We start from the raw sequence: 19,112 nt of genomic DNA, 5'->3' as shown, positions 1-19,112 counted from the left end.
CTCTACCAAAAACACAAAAATTAGCCAGATATGATGGTGGGCGCCTGTAATCCCAGCTACTTGGAAGGCTGAGGCAGGAGAATCACTTGCCCCCAAGAGGAGGAGGTTGCAGTGAGCTGGGATGGCGCTAGTGCACTCCAGCCTGGGTGACAGAGCAAGACTCTGTCTAAAAAAAAAAAAAAAAGAAAGAAAGAAAAAAAAAAAAAAGTCATCCCATGGGGAGATTTTTGTATAGAAAAAAATCAATAGAAGTTTTAAAATTTCTACATAAAACAGTCATTAGGTAGGGGAAATATATTAGTGAATAAACATGTTAGTTTCACTTACATTTTACTTTTGTTTGGGGTGGCCTCTACTCCACCCCATCAAAGCATGCTGTTTCCCTATTGATAACTGAATTCCTCCTTGGTGTGTTATCTTAACTTGTTCTCCTTAAATTAGCTCATTCGGGCCCGGCATGGTGGCTCATGCCTGTAATTCCAGCACTTTGGGAGGCCGAGATAGGTAGATTGCCTGAGGTCAGGAGTTTGAGAACAGCCTGGCCAGCATGGTGGAACCCCATCTCTACTAAAAATACAAAAATTAGCCGGGCATGGTGGTGTGCGCCTGTAGTCCCAGCTACTCCGGAGGCCAAGGCAGGAGAATTGCTTGAACCCAGGAGGCGGAGTTGCAGTGAGCCCAGATCACGTCACTGCACTCCAGCCTAGGAGACAGTGATGCTCTGTCTCAAAAAATTCTTTCTTCCCCTATTTTTGCCCAGCAGAAAGTGTATGTACTATGTATCTAAGTACGCTATTCAGTAACATATGGCTCTTTGGGCATCCCTAACAAACTGGGTCGCCTAAATGAACTTTTCAAATTAAAGCCTCCTATTTAAGAGTCAAATGATTTTCTTCGTCTTTTTTTAATAAGAAAAAAAAATATGTGGGTTAGTCTTACAGAAATAATCTTTAAATGTAACTTGCTTCCAGGGAGATATACAACTGAATCTGGCTAATCAAATGGGGCAAATATGCTTACAGTTTGATTGTTATTCCAAAGGCCATCTGAAGACTCTGTCACGGTGTCACTCCCATCTACTCAACAAGAAGGAAATTTAATTAGAATTACAAAAAATATTGAATTTGCACTGCAGACACTAAATATATTCACATTGCCTTCTGGTGATGAAAAGTTGAATGATAATATGATCAAATGCTACAGGCATTGCAAGAGTCATACCAAGTTATTAATGTTGTATTAATTTCTCCTGGAAAGTTGTATTTCTTAACTTTTCTGTCACAGGCTTTTCGAAAATTGACTCTTTTTTTTTAATTAAAAAAATAATGCATGTGTACACGAATTGTATCTACTATTTTAGGGTAATCACAGAAGCCCATTTATGGAACCAGGTTAAGAATGCCATTTAAAGGCAATCAATACTTTTATGCTATCTAAACAGCTGTAAGTGAATGGTCAGAGGCATGTACATCCAAAACCAGAACCACCCTCATCAGAATGGATGTCATATTGGTTTTATGTTCAGAATGAGTAAAATATGCCATAATATCAAAAACAGGTGGCATATAACTCTTGTGCTATTGCCAATGTGCTTATGCTTTGATCTAGAAGTGCTTTCAAAAATATATCAGCCACCAGATCAATGCATATTAGGCCATATGAGGATTAAGATTTTATGTAATGTATAAGATACATTTCTCTTAGAATTGAACCTTTAAAAATTTCAACATGTTTTAAAATATCTGCTTTGTAATAGACAGTGTATTCTCAGCCAGGCACGGGTGGCTCATGCCTATAAACCCAAGTCCTTTGGGAGTCCAAGGCAGGCAGATCACTTGAGGTCAGGAGATCAAGACCAGCCTGGCCAACATGGTGAAACCCCATCTCTACCAAAAAATACAAAAACTTAGCCAGGCATGGTGGCACATGCCTGTAGACCCAGCTACTCAGATGGCTGAGGTAGGAGAATCCCTGAATCTCGGAGGCAGAGGTTTCAGTGAGCCGAGATGGCACCACTGCACTCCACGCTGGGCAACAGAGTGAGACCCTGTCCCAGAAAAAGAGTATATTCTGTTGGCCTTCCTAGACAACTATAGGTCAAATTCAGAACTGTCTTCTTACTGAGCATATACCATGTAGAGAACACTTTACATTCTACCAGCCAGTTAGTTCCTTAATCGCATTTTTATGGATGAAGAAACACACAGGAAATGGTTAAATGATGATTTCTAGTTAAGTGACAAGAGCCTCTGCTGATAACCTACACACACATCGCACTTCCATCAAATGGAAATACTTAGGTCTATGAAATTCTGTAACTGGTGACAATGCTATAGTTATACATGAATAAACTTGGACTAATATCTCCCCAAAATTTACATTACTGTGTTTACATTTTACTGTTTCTGAGGCTTCCTAGGAAGCCAAAGGCAAGGCCAGGCTCAGTGGCTGAGGTCTGTAATCCCTGCACTTAGGGAGGCTGAGGCAGGCAGATCACTTGAGGTCAGGAGTTCAAGACCAGCCTGGCCAACATGTGAAACCCCATCTCTACTAAAAATATAAAAAAGTAGCCAGCGTGATGGTGCATGTCTGTAATTCCAGCTACTTGGGAGGCTGAGACACAAGAATTGCTTGAACTCAGGGGGTGGAGATTGCAGTGAGCCAAGATTATGCCACTGCACTCCAGCCTGGGCAACAGAGCGAGACTGAGAAAGAAAGAAGGAAGGAAAGGAAAGGAAACGAAAGGAAAGGAAAGGAAACGAAAGGAAAGGAAAGGAAACGAAAGGAAAGGGAAAGAGAGACAGATGTAGGTTTATGCAATATATAGAATCTCAGCTTTGTTTGTGACAGGTATTATGACCTTAAGTAACAGTTTCAGGAAGAGGATGGGGTGATGCAGAAAAACAGCATGGACTGGAGTCAGATAAAATTTGAGTTCAATACTGACAATGTCTGTTAGCAATGTAACTTTGATACTCAAAGTCCTTTTCATACACACAGGTATGTATGTATGTATGTATGTATAGGTATATAAAGGGATGTGTGTGTATGTGTGTATACAGTAGTGCCCCCTTACCCACAGGGCATATGTTCCAAGACCCTCAAGTAGATGCATGAAACCAAGAATAGTACCAAACCCTACAGATACCCTGTTTTTCCTATATATACATACCTATGATAAAGTTCAATTTACAAATTAGGCACAGAAAGAGATTAACAACAAATAAATAATATAATAGAACAATTATAGAAATAAATTGTAATAAAATCTATGGGAATTTAGTCTCTCTCAAAATATCTTAGTATTTTAGGAACATGGTTGACTGTTACAGAAAAGCAAAACTGCAGATAAGGGGAAAACTACTATATATATATTTCTAGCTAGAGTACGCATGAACTACAACCTATTAATAGTACACAGCCCATCAAGTTGTTACAATTAAATTAGATGATGCATGTAAAGTGGTTGGCACTAAGCTATTATTATTATATAATGGGGAAGAGGAGTGGGAAGAGGAGAGGGATAGATATTATGCAATGCAATTTCCAAATATCATATACTCTCTAATCATCCAAAGAGGAATATTCAACAATTTTCCTGTGGGCACAAAACTAGTAACTCGTAGCTGCAATGGGAGTTGTGTGTCTCCAGAGCAGATTTATAGGGCCTCCTCAATCTGGCAATAGCATTAAATATGGCCTGCCTTGAAAGAATTAAACAAGATAATATATCCATTTCCTGGCACATCCATCTGTCAAAGGTGGGTAGTGGGCCATATGACAGCTCCAATCCTTTCCAGACCTAATATTCCTTGCTTCCATGAGGCTTTAGGCAACTGAAGGCCAACTTAGGCACAGTAAGAACTTGGCCCATGAGCCTTGGATACACGGCCAAAATGGCAGCAGCCACACAAATCCTGGGGATACAGCTGCTCCACTGTCTGTTCCACCCTGGAAAACTCTATCTTGACCAGGTTTCGCTGACATGGTATTTCAGAGAATGATTCCCCACTCCTACTTTCTACCTCCTTACACTCTCAAAGAGTGGGGTGCAGTTGCTCCTACTGCTGTTACCTTGTGTTTTTATCTGTTTTCATTTTGTTTTTGTGCCTGGAAACAGTTTGCGCTAAGGATTACACTTTCAAAATGCAATGTCACCATTATCTAATCCCAACTGAATGAGTCCCTATGTGAATCACACTGCAGGTCCATTTTAAATTAACCAGCTACCAGGAATGATTGGCAAAAAAAGGTAGGCCATGCAGGCTGGGGAGCAGCTGCCTACAGATTGGCAACTGCTGAGTACAATGAGTCATACACACAAGGAGACCTGCAAGGCATGACCTTGCTTGGATGCCACACAAGGACACAGAGCCAGCTCAGCATCACAGAGGCACTCAGCACAGGGCACTCCCAGAACTTACCACTAAGGGGAACAAGGAGAGTTAGCTGGGAAAGATGACAGGTTTCAGCATCACCTTTCTCCATTACAGGGAAAGACAGGTCAATTCTACATTTCCAAGGAGCAGAGACTCTAAGAGGCCTGTTCAGACTTGGAAGAATAGTAAGGATTGCTTGGAGCAGAGTAGCAGGATCTCAGAGGGGCATACCTCTTTGATGTTGGTCTGGGTGTCCTCAACCCATCTGTCTGAGTCTGTTCAGGCTGCTATGATAAGATAGCTTAGATTGGGTAATTTAAACAGAAATGTATTGCTTACAGTTCTGGAGGCTGGGTAGTCCAAGATTAAGTCACAGGCTGATTACTCAATCTAGTGAGGGTCCTCTTCCCTGTAGACAGTGTCTTCTATTTGTTCTCATATGGGGGAAGGAGCAAACAAGCTCCCCTGGGCCTCCTTTTGTTTAATTAATTAATTTATTGTTTCTCTACCATCAAGAAAATGTACCTTCGGCTTTTTATAAGAGCATTGATTCCATTCATGAAGGCAGGGCTCTCATGACCTAATCATGCTCCGAAGGCCCCAGTTCTTAAGACTTGCATTGGGAATTAGCTATCAACACGAATTTAGGGGTGTGGTGTCATGAGATTATATATAGATAAATAGATGTCCGTGCACGGTTCCCGGCTCATAACTCCCATATCCCTAATTATAGTCTTCTGTTATAATAAGTATGTTTGACCTTAGGAAACAATCTTTGACTCTCTCCTGCTCTCCTTTCACCTGAGAAGGCACAACTTTAATTTCCCCTGCCTTTCTGATTGTGGATCATAAGACACTTCCCAGAGAGAGTCCTTCCCTGTGCCCCTGGGGGATGGAATGTTGATGTCTTGAAGTTCCATAAAAACCCAAAAGGGCTGGGTGTGGTGGTTCACACCTGTAATCTCAGCACTTTGGGAGGCTGAGGTGGGCGGATCACCTGAGGTCAGGAGTTCAAGACCAGCCTAGACAACATGATGAAACCCCATCTCTACTAAAAATACAAAATTAGCCAGGTGTGATGGTGCATGTCTGTAATACCAGCTACTTGGAAGGCTGAAGCAGGAGAATCTCTTGAACTTGGGAGCAGAGGTTGCAGTGAGCTGAGATCGTATCACTGCACTCCAGCCTGGGTGATGACAGAGCAAGACTCCGTCTCGAAAAAAAGAAAGATAAAAGAAGACTAGGTTTGGAGAGCTTCCAGATAGCTAAACACTTGGAGGTTACTAGAAGATAGAGTTCCCAAGGAAGGGCATGGAACCCTTTCCCATATACCTCGTCCTGTGCATCTCATCATCTGTATCCTTTGCAATATCCTTTACAATAATCTGGTAAATGTAAGTGTTTCCCTGAGTTCTGGAAGCCACTCCAGGAAATTAATAGAACCCAAAGACCGGCCGGGCGCGGTGGCTCACGCCTGTAATCCCAGCACTTTGGGAGGCCGAGGCGGGCGGATCACAAGGTCAGGAGATGGAGACCACGGTGAAACCCCGTCTCTACTAAAAAAATACAAAAAATTAGCCGGGCGCGGTTGTGGGCGCCTGTAGTCCCAGCTACTCGGGAGGCTGAGGCAGGAGAATGGCGTGAACCTGGGAGGCGGAGCTTGCAGTGAGCCGAGATCGCGCCACTGCACTCCAGCCTGCGCTGGGCGACAGAGCGAGACTCCGTCTCAAAAAAAAAAAAAAAAGAACCCAAAGACAGGGTTGTGGGAACCCCAACTTGAAACGAGGTCAGAAGTTTCAGAGGCCCGAACTTGTAACTGGTGGGGGTGGTGGGGGTCGGAGGGGCAGTCTTGGGGACTGAGCCCCTAACCTGTGGGATCTGACCTTCTCTCCGGGTAGATAGTGTGAGAATTGAATTGAACACACAGCTGGTGTCCACTGCTTGGTGTTTGGGGAAAAAACTCCCCACATTCAGTCACAGAAGTCTTCATCTGAGTTGATGATTGTCATTGAGGTGGTGTGAGAACAGAGAGAAAACCCAGTTTGGGAGTTTTCCCTTAATAGCGAGGACACAAACTTTGAAATCATAGCACCATCTGAGAATGCTCGTGTAAATATAAATCTGATGAGTCAGTGGAAGCCTCCTGGTCTGGGACTTGTCAGAAGCATAGGGTCTGGTGTTTGAGCTAAACACCAGAGGGCTGGATCTAATTGTTTTAAGACCCTGGCCCAAGGAATCAAGTCAAAATAATATATTCGGATTCAAGACTGGTTGATCTGATTTCTAAAAACAAAGTAATATGCCTGTGGATGTTTCCAAATCACATAAGCTGCCTGTGCCAGTCAGGCATTTGGATTCTTGATGTTCTAAGGAATAATAATAATAGCTGCTATTAGATTTATCACTTATTCCCTGTAACTATGTCCCAAATCTTTCATCCCATTTGATTCTCACAAGCATTCTACAAGATCATGGTATTACATCCTTTTTACAAATGACAAAACAGCTGGGCACGGTGGCTCATGCCTATAATACCAGCACTTTAGGAGGACAAGGCAGGCGGGTTTCTTGAGCTGGGGAGTTTGAGACCAGCCTGGTCAACATGGTGAAACCCCCTCTCTCCTGAAAATACAAAATTAGCCGGGCATGGTGGTGCACACCTGTAATCCCAGCTACTCCGGAGGCTGAGGCAGGAGAATGGGTTGAACTCAGGAGGCGGAGGTTGCAGTGAACCGAGATGGCGCCACTGCACTCCCGTCTGGGCGACAGAGCGAGACTCAGTCTCAAAAAAACAAAAAAGAAAAAGGCAGGGTGCAGTGGCTCACGCTTGTAATCCCAGCACTTTGGGACGTGGAGGCGGGTGGATCACGAGGTCAGGATATCAAGACTCTCCTGACTAACATGGTGAAACCCCGTCTCTACTAAAAATACAAAAAATTACAGCTACTCGGGAGCCTGAGGCAGGAGAATGGCGTGAACCCGGGAGGCGGAGCTTGCAGTGAGCCGAGATCGCGCCATTGCACTTCGGCCTGGGCAACAATGCGAGACTCCATCTCAGGGGGAAAAAAACAAAAAACAAAAAAAACCCGCACACACAAATGACAAAGCATTCAGAAAGGGTAGATATTTGTACAAGTCAAATGACCCGCTGTGTGGCTGGTGCTGGCACTCAAGTCAGATCAGTCATATTCCAGAGCATGCGCTCTCAACAAAGTCAATGGTTATCAAGGTTTGAATGATCCCAGCTGTTCAGGAAAGAGAACGCAGTTACCTGTTGTATAAGAGTACAATGGTGAGCTGGTGGGTTGTGTCCTTGTTGCTCCCAGCACTGTCATAGGGTGGGTTTCTGCTGGCTGAGGTGAAGATGGTGAAGTGGCTACTGGAATGAAAAGAATGGAAGAATTGTTCCATTTGTGGAGGAAAATGTGCACCCCAAGAAAAATAAAGAACAAAACTAGAATCAGGAATTACCATCACCTTTCCACGGGCCCTTCTCCTGGCCTTCCACAGTGGGCATGCAGGGCTCCTACCCACCCACTTCTGAACCTTTCGGCTCCTCTTAGAAATGTATTCCAAGATGGCCTTCAGGCATTGCCCTGCTGTCTAGTTATTTCATTAACACAAGGAAATGCGATCTAGATAATGTTCTAGCTAGTCTTATCAATATATAAGATTATCTCACACTTTCTATACCCCCAGGTTCTCTCTAAATACACAAAGTCAACAACAGGGCATTTTATGCAGAACACCCAATTAAACTTTTATTTTATTCATACAAGTATTTCACTTTCAGAAAACGGGGGGGGGGGGGGGGGTTGGGAATTTGCACTAACATGCTCTAACCCCTTCAAAACAGCCCCATTCTGGATTTCCTGGTCTTACTGAAGTTCAGTTATCCACACATCCAGTAACTAACAGAACAGATACAATATTAATTCCTTGAGGTCTCTAAAAGCTGACAATATTGCCCAATGTCAGCCTTGGTAATGATTTGCAACCCTAAAGGTAAGGTTCCTGGCAGACCCTGACCCCAGCTCCTTCCGCATCTGCATTCTAGTCATTCCTTTAAGGGTGATTTCCTGTGTTTTCTGACTCATCTTCCACTTCTCACTGGAAAGCTTCCATTAGGAATTCTCCAGCATAGGGCTACAATCCCCTTTCCTTTCCTGAAATCTCTCCTTTATTTCCTTATTTGCAAAGTTGATCACTTGCCTCTTTACAAAGCATTTACATGATTCCCTTCTCTTAGAGCACCACAGAAATTTAGAGTCAATTAGTGACGGTGACTGGATGAATTCCAAAACCTGGGCTTTCCTTATTGCCTCTCACTGGTCTGTTTCTCCTTCCCCACCACAGTCTCCATAACTTCACTTTTCAACATCACTCTTTCTCCTGTTCTCGACTGTTTTCCTGTTTTCCTCTAGTGCTCAAACCCGTAAGAGGATGTGGCTCTCTTTCGGAACAAAAACCAGAATAACACAGGAGAGTCATGTGGGCAGTCTGTACCCAATTGAGTTGTATGCAAAAGACCTCTTCAGCTTAACTTCTTTCCTAAGTTTGGGTCTTTATGGCATCTTTCTTTTCTCCGCTGCTCCTACAACCATACATACAATTGTTCCATGGATGTTTTAGGCAGTGAGCAGGTACTAGGGACACTGAGCAGGGCGGATTGGATGCAAAGATAAATGTCCCTGCATTCCATTCGCTCCAGGATTCTCTCATTCTTGGACTGTAATGTTCAACTCATGCAAACTCTTTAGAAAACTATCCAGATAAGAAAAAGCTCAATTGATACCATCCTCCAGGTTATAGCCATAAAAACCAACTCTTAGGAGAAAGGCAACTTTCTCCCAAATCTTGGCTTTAAATGAAGTCAATGACTTGGGGATGTTCTCCAAAACAAGTCCACTAATCCATCCACCTTAGCAGACACAAGCTAAAAGTGAAATCAACATTGAGAAAGTCGACTGCCTGGAACAAAACTGTTTTTCTTACAAACATTATGGCTCTAAAATCCAAGCTATGACCTAACTAACACCCTCTCTTCCAAACTGAGCTACTAGCCCAATCCTTCAGATCCCTCCTGGTTAAATACACACACAATTCAATGAGAGTCAAGGGAAATCAATATGTTCCATCAGATTTTTCCAGCTAAGAGGTTGTGACATTTGTTACTCCTCAGAATCCAGAGCCACCCTAAGGGGTCAATGGGTTTTTGAGGGCTTTGAGAATCTCCACTAAAAGTTATCTTTTAAATCCCGGAAATGGAAGATTTGAACCTATACTTGTCCTCAGAATGACAAGCTATTTCCCCACCTATAAGTCAAGTTATCCTCCATTTATATTAAATCTAATATCTTATTTACAGGGAATTTGAAGTATCAACTATATGGCCTGAACTGAAAAAAAAAAAATAAACATGTACATTCCAAATCCCTAAAGCCCTTAAATCCAATGTTACTTTTTCCTAAGTATAAATCGCACCTTTCGCAATTTCCACTGTATATAAATAAATTAAAGGACCTTTGAAGTAAAAATGTGTAAGTTATTGACTGCCCTGAAAAAACAGCATGGTTGTTTAAGGGTTTTTTTGTTTTTTTTTTTTTTTTTTTTTCAGTAAAAATGTTAGATCAGGGCAAACTCATCCAAACATAAAACTCAGTGCTCATAATAGGAGGCATGATCCAGTAGTTAAAAGTACTGGCCCCAATTCAAGCTAACAGAAATCAAAACCTGACTCAACAACTTTGTATCTGTGTAAATTTATTTTTTCTTTCTCTTTTCTTTCTTTTTCACTCTGTTACCCAGGCTAGAGAGTACAGTGGTGCCATCATGGCTCACTGCAGCCTTGACCTCCTGGCCCCAAGCGATTCCTCCACCTCAGCCTCCCAAGTAGCTGGGACTAGAGGCATACACCACCATGCAGAGACAGGGTCTCACTATGTTGCCCAGGCTGGTTTTGAACTCCTGGACTAAAATTACAGTCATGAGCCACCACACCTGGCTTCTATCTGTGTAACTTTCAACAATAAGCTTTTAGATTCTGTCTCAGTTCTCACAATTATAAACCACACCTACAGTCAATATAATTATCCTAACAATAAAATGCATGAAGCATGGTGCCTCGTAAATAGAAAACAGTAAATGTTAACTTCTTTGAAATCAAGGTCTGCTTTCAGAATGGACTAAATGATCTCTCTTCAGAGCTCTTCATGAGGACAGAATCTCATTTATCTGACCTTTGGTTCTCTGGCATTCCCTGTGTTTTCATCATAAAGCCATACGTAGCTGAATCAGATCCACACTATCCCTGTTAGATGTCCTACAATAAATGGTCCAGCTATTTTTGGTTAATAATCAATTTCTTTGAGAATCTGACAAAAAGCAATGGGTCCCCTCACTCCAAAAATGCTTATTGGTGCAAAAGATGCATGTAACTTGGGAGTTGGGGAGGATCACAAATCCTGAGGAGACCCTGATTGAAACCCAGGTAAGACCTCTCACTCTAGACCGTCCTTCTACCTTGATACAATGCCCTGGATGGTTCGTAGCTCCTCGTTGGAAGGTCTTTGGGCTCCCAAACACATCTGTTTTACCTGGTTCATGGTTCTGCATGGGCAATGGCGTTGGAGGAACAAAGGTAGAGACCATTGTTGTCGTTGGCAGAGTTGTTGTCGTTGGAAGAGTTGTTGTCATTGGAAGAGTCGTTGTCGTTGGAAGGGTCGTTGTCGTTGGAAGAGTTGTTGTCGTTGGCAGAGTTGTTGTCGTTGGAAGAGTTGTTGTCGTTGGAAGAGTTGTTGTCATTGGAAGAGTCGTTGTCGTTGGAAGAGTCGTCATTGGAAGGGTTGGAAGAGTCGTTGTCGTTGGAAGAGTTGTTGTCGTTGGAAGGGTCGTTGTCGTTGGAAGAGTTGTTGTTGTTGGAAGGGTCGTTGTTGTTGGAACAGTGGTGCTTGTTCGAACAGTTCTGACAATTGGAGTAGTTGTGACCCTGGCTGGAGTCAGAAATCAACATGAGAATGAGCATGAGTCAAACAAGAAACAAGAGCCTCAGGCTGGAACTGTACCCTAGCACACCAATGACAGACTGTCCCAAGGTGGAATTAACTTCCTGAACTCTCAATCTTGGTCATTGCCCAGCTAGAAACTGTGACAGGAGAGGGCTTTGGAGACATGACCCTTCTTCCAAAAGAAGAGAAGATATATTGAAAGGTGCATGCATATTCAGAAATAAGAACAGATGCCTCATATTTGCACTGAAGCACTTTTCTGGGGTCAGGGTCTCACTCTGTCATCCAGGCTGGACTGTAGTGGCATGATCAGCTCACTGCTGCCTTGAACTCCCAGGCTCAAGCAATCCTCCTGTGTCAGATTCCCAAGTAGCTGGGACTACATGCAGGCATCACCACACCTGGCTAATTAAAAAAAAAAAAAAAAAAAAAAAAAAACTTTTTTTGTAGAGGCTGGGTGTGGTGGCTCATGCCTGTAACGCCAGCACTTTGTGGGGCCAAGGTGGGTGGACTACTTCAGCTCAGGAGTTTAAAGCTCAAGACCAGTCTGGGCAACAGGGCGAAACCACAACTCTACAAAAAATAGCCAAGTGTGGTGACACATGCCTGTAATCTCAGCTACTTGAAAGACTGAAGCACAATAATTGATTGAACCCCAGAGGTGGAGATTGCAGTGAGTAGAGACTGGGCCACTGCACTCCAGCCTGAGAAACAGAGCAAGACCCTGTTTCAAAAAAAAAAAGAATTGACCTTATCTTGCTCACCCTTATGAGGGAAACAATCCAAGTCCAAAAGCTAAGAGACTGCAAATTAAAGTTCCTCTTACTTAAAACGAAAATAGAGACATAGCTTATTAAGGTCATAGGTATTGGGTTCTATTATCATTGTAAGACCTTAGTGAAAGAAGATTCATTAAGAAAAAGCAATGGCTGGGCGCGGTGGCTCACGCCTGTAATCCCAGCGCTTTGGGAAGCCAAGGCGGGTAGAACGCCTGAGGTCAGAAGTTTGAGACCAGCCTGGCCAACATGGTGAAACCCCATCTTTACTAAAAATACAAAAATTAGCTGGGCGTGGTGGCATGCGCCTGTAGTCCAGCTACTCAGGAGGCCGAGGCAGGAGAATTGCTTGAACCCAGGAGCTGGAGGTTGCAGTGAGCTGAGATGAAGCCACTGCACCCCAGCCTGGGCGACAGAGCAAGACTCTGTCTCAAAAAAACAAAACAAAAAATCAGCACTAAGGCTGGGTGCTATGGCTCACGCCTGTAGGCCCAGCCCTTTGGGAGACCAAGACAAGTGGATCGCTTGAGCCCATAAGTTTGAGACCAACCTGGGCAACATAGTGAAACCATACCTCTACAAAAAAAATTGATGGGTGCAGCACAGCAACATGGCACAAGTATACATATGTAACAAACCTGTACGTTATGCACATGTACCCTAGAACTTAAAGTATAATAGTAATAAAAAATAAATAAATAAAATAAATAAATAAATAAATAAAAAAGAATTTTACAGAGACCATAAAAAAAAAAAAAAAAAAAAAAATTAGCCGGGCATGGTGAGGCACCCCTGTAGTCCCAGATACTCAGGAGGTTGAGGCAGGAGAATCACTTGAACCCAGCAGGCGGGGGTTGCAGTGAGTAGCAATCACACCACTGCACTCCAGCCTGCTACCTGGGCAACAGAGTGAGACTCTGTCTCAAAAAGAAAAAAAAAAAAAAAGGCCCAGTGTGGTGGCTTACACCTATAATCCCAGCACTTTGGGAGGCTGAGGCAGGTGGATCATTTGAGGTCAGGAGTTCGAGACCAGCCTGGCCAACATGGTGAAACCCTATCTCTACTAATATAAAATACCAAAATTAGCTGGGTGTGGTAGTGCCAGCTACTCGGGAGGCTGAGGCAGGAGAATTGCTTGAACCTGGGAGGCAGAGGGTTGCAGTGAGCCATAATTGTGCCACTGCACTTCAACCTGGGCGACAGCAAGGCTCTGTCTCAAAAAATAAATAAATTAATTAAAAAGGACAGTTCTTTAAGGTGAATAAATTCAGCTTGATAAAAATATTCACTGTATTTTACTACGGAACAGTAAATGCTATTTCTTGGACCAATTACTCTGTTTGAAGTACATTCGGCCCTCCATATTTGTGGGTTCTACATCCGTAGATACAACCAAGACTTTGGATGGAAATGTACAGGGGAAAAAGAAGGATATGTTGTCTGCTGTACTGAACAAATATGGACTTTTTTGTTGGTCATTATTCCCTAAATAATGCAGTATAACAACCAATTGCATAGTATTTACATTGCATTAGGGGTTATAAGTAATCTAGAGGTGATTTAAAGCATATGGGACTATGTGCATAGTTTACATGCAAATACTGCACCATTTTACATAAGGGACTTGAGCATCTGCAGATTTTGGTATCAAGGGGGTCCTGGAACCAGTTTCCCATGGATATCAAGGAACAATTGTACTGTTTTAGGAGCTAGTTTGCTGACTCTAGCCTGACCTTGAATTATGCTTGGCCTTGTAACTTCATCTACACAAAAATTATTCTATTTCCCAAGAACAAGAGTTTATTTTAAAACAGGACTTACAGGAACCTCCTCTTTCCCTATTAAGAAAAAAGAAAATTACTACCAAACAGAAAATTCAATGAACTAGCAAGAAATGTCAAAGAAAAACTTACGTGGCCCAATCTTCAATGATATGGTGATTTTCATGTCATTGAACCACCCACTGTGCTGAACACGGCAACAATATATGCCACTGTCAGACACAGCTGTATTTGCTATAGTCAAAGAGACATCCCTGCGTGAAAGGTTCCCCAATAGCTTATAGCGTGTCTCCTTCCGATAGGTGACGTGGGTTCCATTGGTCCAGACAATGCCATCTGGGCATGAGAAAGCAGAACATGTGCCTCTATTCCAGCACATGGATGTGATAGCTCCGTTGTAGCGGCAGGGCAGTGTGATAGGTAGACCTGCCACTCCATCAACATTTACAGAATCAGCTACAGAATCTGCAATGAAGAAAAGACAAACTGAGAATGAGCCTTAACATTTCTTCTTGGCTGGGCACGGTGGCTCACGCCTGTAATCCAAGAACTTTGGGAGGCCAAGGCGGGCGGATCAACCGAGGTCAGGAGTTCAAGACCAGCCTAACCAACATGGCAAAACCCGATCTCTACAAAAAAAAAAAAAAAAAAAAATACAAAAATTAGCGGGGTGTGGTGGTGGAGTCCCAGCTACTCAGGAGGCTGAGGCAGGGGGAAGTGCTTGAACCCGGGAGGCGGAGGTTGCAGCAAGCTGAGCTCGCACCACTACACTCCAGCCTGGGCGACAGAGCAGACTCTGTCCTCCCACGCCCCCCAAAAAAAATGTTTCTCTGAATTTTTTTTTACTTGTTTTACTTTCTTTAAAAAAATATTTTATTCATTTTTTAATTGTTTATTTTTTAGAGAGAGAGTCTTGCTCTGTCACCCAGGTTGTAGTACAGTGGCACAAAGATCTTGGCTCACTGCTACCCCCGCCTCCTGAGTTGAAGAAATTCTCATGCATCAGCCTCCCGAGTAACTGGAATTACAGGCATGTGCCACCACATCCGGCTAATTTTTGTATTTTTAGTAGAGACAGGGTTTCACTACGTTGGCCAGGCTGGTCTTGAACTCCTGACCTCAAGTGATCCGCCCATCTGAGCCTCCCAAAGTGCTGGGATCACAGGCGTGAGCTGCCAAGCCCAGCCTTGTAAATTGACATTATAGCTGGAATTTTTTCCCCCTTTTTCCAAGTTAGCTGATATAGCTGGAATTTTTTAAATTTGAGATTACAAGCATTTTTTTATGTTACCATCCTTTTAATTTTTTTTTTTTTTTAAACAAAGTCTTGCTATGATGCTTGAACTCCTGGCCTCAAGTGATCCTCTGGAGTTGCTGGGATTACAGGCATAAACCGCTGCACCTGGCTTAGCATCTTCTCCAACAGTATTGCTCAGGGGATATATTTACAAGTAAAACATTTTATTGTACTGTGTGATATTCAAGCTGTTTCTCATTTTTACCAGTGTAAATAACTTCACATAACCTTTCTACACAAAACTTTTTGCATTTAGTTTTCTTAATAGGATATAATTCTGAGATTATCAGTATAAAGTGCAGGAACATTTTCCATTTTTTCATAATATGGCCAAAATCCTTTCCAAAAGGTTTGAACCAAATAACATTCAAGTAATGCGAGTGTGTATTTCACCCTGTGTTTGTTAGATATCTGCTTACCATTGATTTTTCAATAGGTAAGAAATGCATGTGGCTTTTCAAAATGAAACAGCACCAAAGGGCATACAGTGAAAAGTCCCCCTCCCACTCCAGTCCCCAGTCTGCTCTACTAGATCCAATTGCTGCATCAGTTGAAAACAGCTTTTTGATGGGCACAGTGTCTCACACCTGCAATCCCAGCACTTTGAGAGGCCAAGGTGGGAGGATCTCTTGAGCCCAGGAGTTTATCCCAGATATTTGGGAGGCTGAAGTAGGGAGATCATTTGGGCCCTGGAGAGGTCGAGGTTGCAGTGAGCCAAGAATGCCCTACTGAACTCCAGCCTGAATGACAGAGCAAGACCTTATGTCCAGAAAGAAAAGGAAAGAGAAAATAAATCTTTTTTTTTTTTTTAATTTGCATTTACATTTCAAATTTTAATTTTCAGCCAGGCACGGTGGCTCATGCCTGTAATCCCAGCACTTTGGAAGGTTGCGGCAGGCGGATCACTGGAGGTCAGGAGTTCGAGACCAGCCTGGCCAACATGGTGAAACCCTGTCTCTACTAAAAATACAAAACTTAGTCCAGGCACAGCAGCTTACGCCTGTAATCCCAGCAGTTTGGGAGGCCAAGGCGGGCAGATCACTTCAGGTCAGGGGCTCCAGACCAGCCTGGCCAACATAGCGAAGCCCTGTCTCTACTGAAAAAAAAAAAAAAATACAAAAAAAAAGTAGCTGGATGTGGTGGTGCGTGCCTGTAATCCCAGCTACTCGGGAGGCTGAGGCAGGAGGATCTCTTGAACCTGGGAGGCAGAGGTTGCAGTGAGTGAGATCATGCCATTGCACATTGCCCTCCAGTCTGGACAACAGAGGGAGACTCCGTCTCAAAAAAAAAAAAAAAAAGAAATTATTTTTTGTATTTTTAGTAGAGACAAGGTTTCACCATCTTGGCCAAGCTGATCTTGAACTCCTGAACCTGTGATCCTCCCACCTCGGCCTCCCAAAGTGCTGAGTTATTTATTTATTTATTTATTTTTATTTTTTGAGACGAAGTCTCGCTCTGTCACCCAGGCTGGAGTGCAGTGGTGCGATCTCGGCTCACTGCAAGCTCCACCTCCTGGGTTCACGCCATTCTCCTGCCCAGCCTCCTGAGTAGCTGGGACTACAGGTGCCCGCCACCACGCCCGGCTAATTTTTTGTATTTTTAGTAGAGGTGGGGTTTCACCATGTTAGCCAGAATGGTCTCGATCTCCTGACCTCATGATCCTCCCACCTCAGCCTCCCAAAGTGCTGGGATTACAGGAGTGAGCCACCGCACCTGGCCGCCAATAAATTCTTATTTACTTTTGCCTAATACTAGTATCATTTTTTTTTTTTTGGATTACACATACAATGCATGCTATTACAATTTGGTTATAGAAGTATATAATGAGAGGTTATCTTTCCCCCATAATCCCAAAGGCACATATCACTCCAGAAATTTGTGTTTAAAATTTAGGATATGCCTATTTCAATCTTTCCTTATCTCATAGAATGTTTTGAATTAAAGTGTTTATTTCAAAATAAAATACTTAGGCCAGGTGTGATGGCTCACGCCTATAATCCCAGCACTTTGGGAGACTCAGGTGGGAGGATCACTTGAGCCCAGGAGGTGGAGGCTGCAGTGAATCAAGATTGCCCAACTAGGCCAGGCGCGGTGACTCACACCTGGAATCCCAGCACTTTGGGAGGCCAAGACAGGTGGATCACAAGGTCAGGAGTGCAAGATCAGCTTGGTCAAGATGGTGAAAGCTTGTCTCTACTAAAAATACAAAAAAATTAGCTGGGAGTGGTGGCAGGTACCTGTAATCCCAGCTACTCAGGAGACTGAGAGAGAATTGCTTGAACCTAGAGGGCGGAGGTTGCAGTGAGCCAAGATCACGCCACTGCACTCTAGCCTGGGCAACACAGTGAGACTCTGTCTCAAAAAAAAAAAAAAGATTCCCCAACTGCACTCCAGAGTGAGACCTCATGAAGAGAGAGAGAGAAAGAAAAGGAAGGAAGGAAGGAAGGAAGGAAGGAAGGAAGGAAGGAAGGAAGGAAGGAAGGAAGGAAGGAAGGAAGGAAGGAAAGAAAGAATTGAATGTGGCTGAAAAAATCGAATGGCACAAAAGAATACAACAAAGATTAACCCTCCCTCCACCTCCCACACTCCGCCCCCATCCCGCAGTACCCACTGTCACTATTTCCTATATACATGTGTCTATGCATATACATCTAACCAGTCCCTTTTTGTTTAAACACAAATGGCAGCATGTGACACACTGTGCTGCATCTTGCCTTGTTCATTTAGCCATGAATATTGTAATTCATAGCAGTTAAGCAATTTCTTTGGCCTAAAACTCTATTCTGGTCCTGCTCACTGGTTAATTCATAGCCATACAACAGTGCACAAAGAACATCTACTTTCATCCACCACCACCATCCCCTCCCCTTCCCCTACCCCATTCTCTGGGCTTCTAAACCCCCTCTATTCTCTTCTTCCCGCCCAGGGCACCTACTCACTTACCTGCCAGATGTAGGATGAGGCTTAAGATGACCACTTGAGGATGCATTATAGGATCAGCCTGAAGGAAAATGAGCAGACAGGCTGGTTGGTACACCCCACCAGATGGTATCTGATCAAGTCCTAATTCTCAGATTGCAACTTATCTTTGGATGATTCCTATGAGCCTGCTCTGATGGAAATGAGAGACCACATACAACAGCTTCCGAGCTCTGTTAGTTCCCTGCGGCTAAGAGCTCTGTGCCTTCCAAAGGACCAGGAAAGCGGTCCACAGAAACAGCCCCTGACTTCCCAGCTTCTTCCCCACACATAGGCTCCAAACTGACTCCTGGTCCTGATACAGGGGATCGGGGAACAAACAAAAAGGAAAGTGGAAGCAGAGAACCAGCGTGGCTCAATGGCAGCACAAGAGCAAAGGCCAGCCTTCCAGTGGCGGAGCTGCACTTGCTTTTCAGAGTAAACTGGGCCTCTGGTGGACGTGGGGCTTTTCCTGCTCAGTGGCTACAACGATTCATCCCCAGCCTTAACAGTGACATTGCCAAGTTTGCCGTTAGCAAGAGGAATTGACAGTGAATATGAATCACTGTGCCTAACCTTTCATGCCCGTGGACAGCGTGATTGAGACTGCAGCTCCTTACCATGGGATTTCAAGCGAATGCTTCAGGAAACAGAAGTCTGGAGCAGACTTACGTTCAGATCCAAGCTCTGTCACTCACAATGCTGGATAACCCTGAGCCTTCCTGAGTTCTCTTCAAACCTCTATTTCCTCAGTTGTAAAATAGCACTAAAAATGTTTCCTCTGTCTCCCACCAAGGATTGATATAATAAGCAAAAAGGGCGGCGGCAAGAACTTCGAAAACTAAACCTACGTAGGCACTAACAGCACTAGCTAAGGTTTTTGGGGAATACTATATAGCAGGCTCTGTGTCAAG

At 43.5% G+C, this 19,112-nt stretch overlaps 1 protein-coding gene across 1 annotated transcript in view; it reads right to left on the bottom strand.

The window, feature by feature from the left end:
* The window catches only part of HAVCR1 (hepatitis A virus cellular receptor 1), a 30,210-nt gene extending 11,930 nt beyond the window's left edge, over nt 1-18,280 (bottom strand). Inside the window, exons 1-5 of the mRNA XM_050793939.1 lie at nt 18,184-18,280; nt 14,076-14,408; nt 10,976-11,371; nt 7,651-7,758; nt 1,021-1,076 (exon numbers count right to left, since the gene is read on the bottom strand). Coding sequence (XP_050649896.1) covers nt 1,021-1,076; nt 7,651-7,758; nt 10,976-11,371; nt 14,076-14,408; nt 18,184-18,229 — 939 coding nt within the window. The 5' untranslated portion in view covers nt 18,230-18,280. The remainder of the gene's footprint in view (nt 1-1,020; nt 1,077-7,650; nt 7,759-10,975; nt 11,372-14,075; nt 14,409-18,183) is intronic.
* Nucleotides 18,281-19,112: the final 832 nt, after the last annotated feature.

Source organism: Macaca thibetana, chromosome 6 (genome assembly GCF_024542745.1).
Source record: "Macaca thibetana thibetana isolate TM-01 chromosome 6, ASM2454274v1, whole genome shotgun sequence".
Lineage (NCBI taxonomy): Eukaryota > Metazoa > Chordata > Mammalia > Primates > Cercopithecidae > Macaca > Macaca thibetana.
The sequence above is the reverse complement of the archived record's forward strand: the minus strand, read 5'-3'. Positions and strand labels throughout refer to the sequence as shown.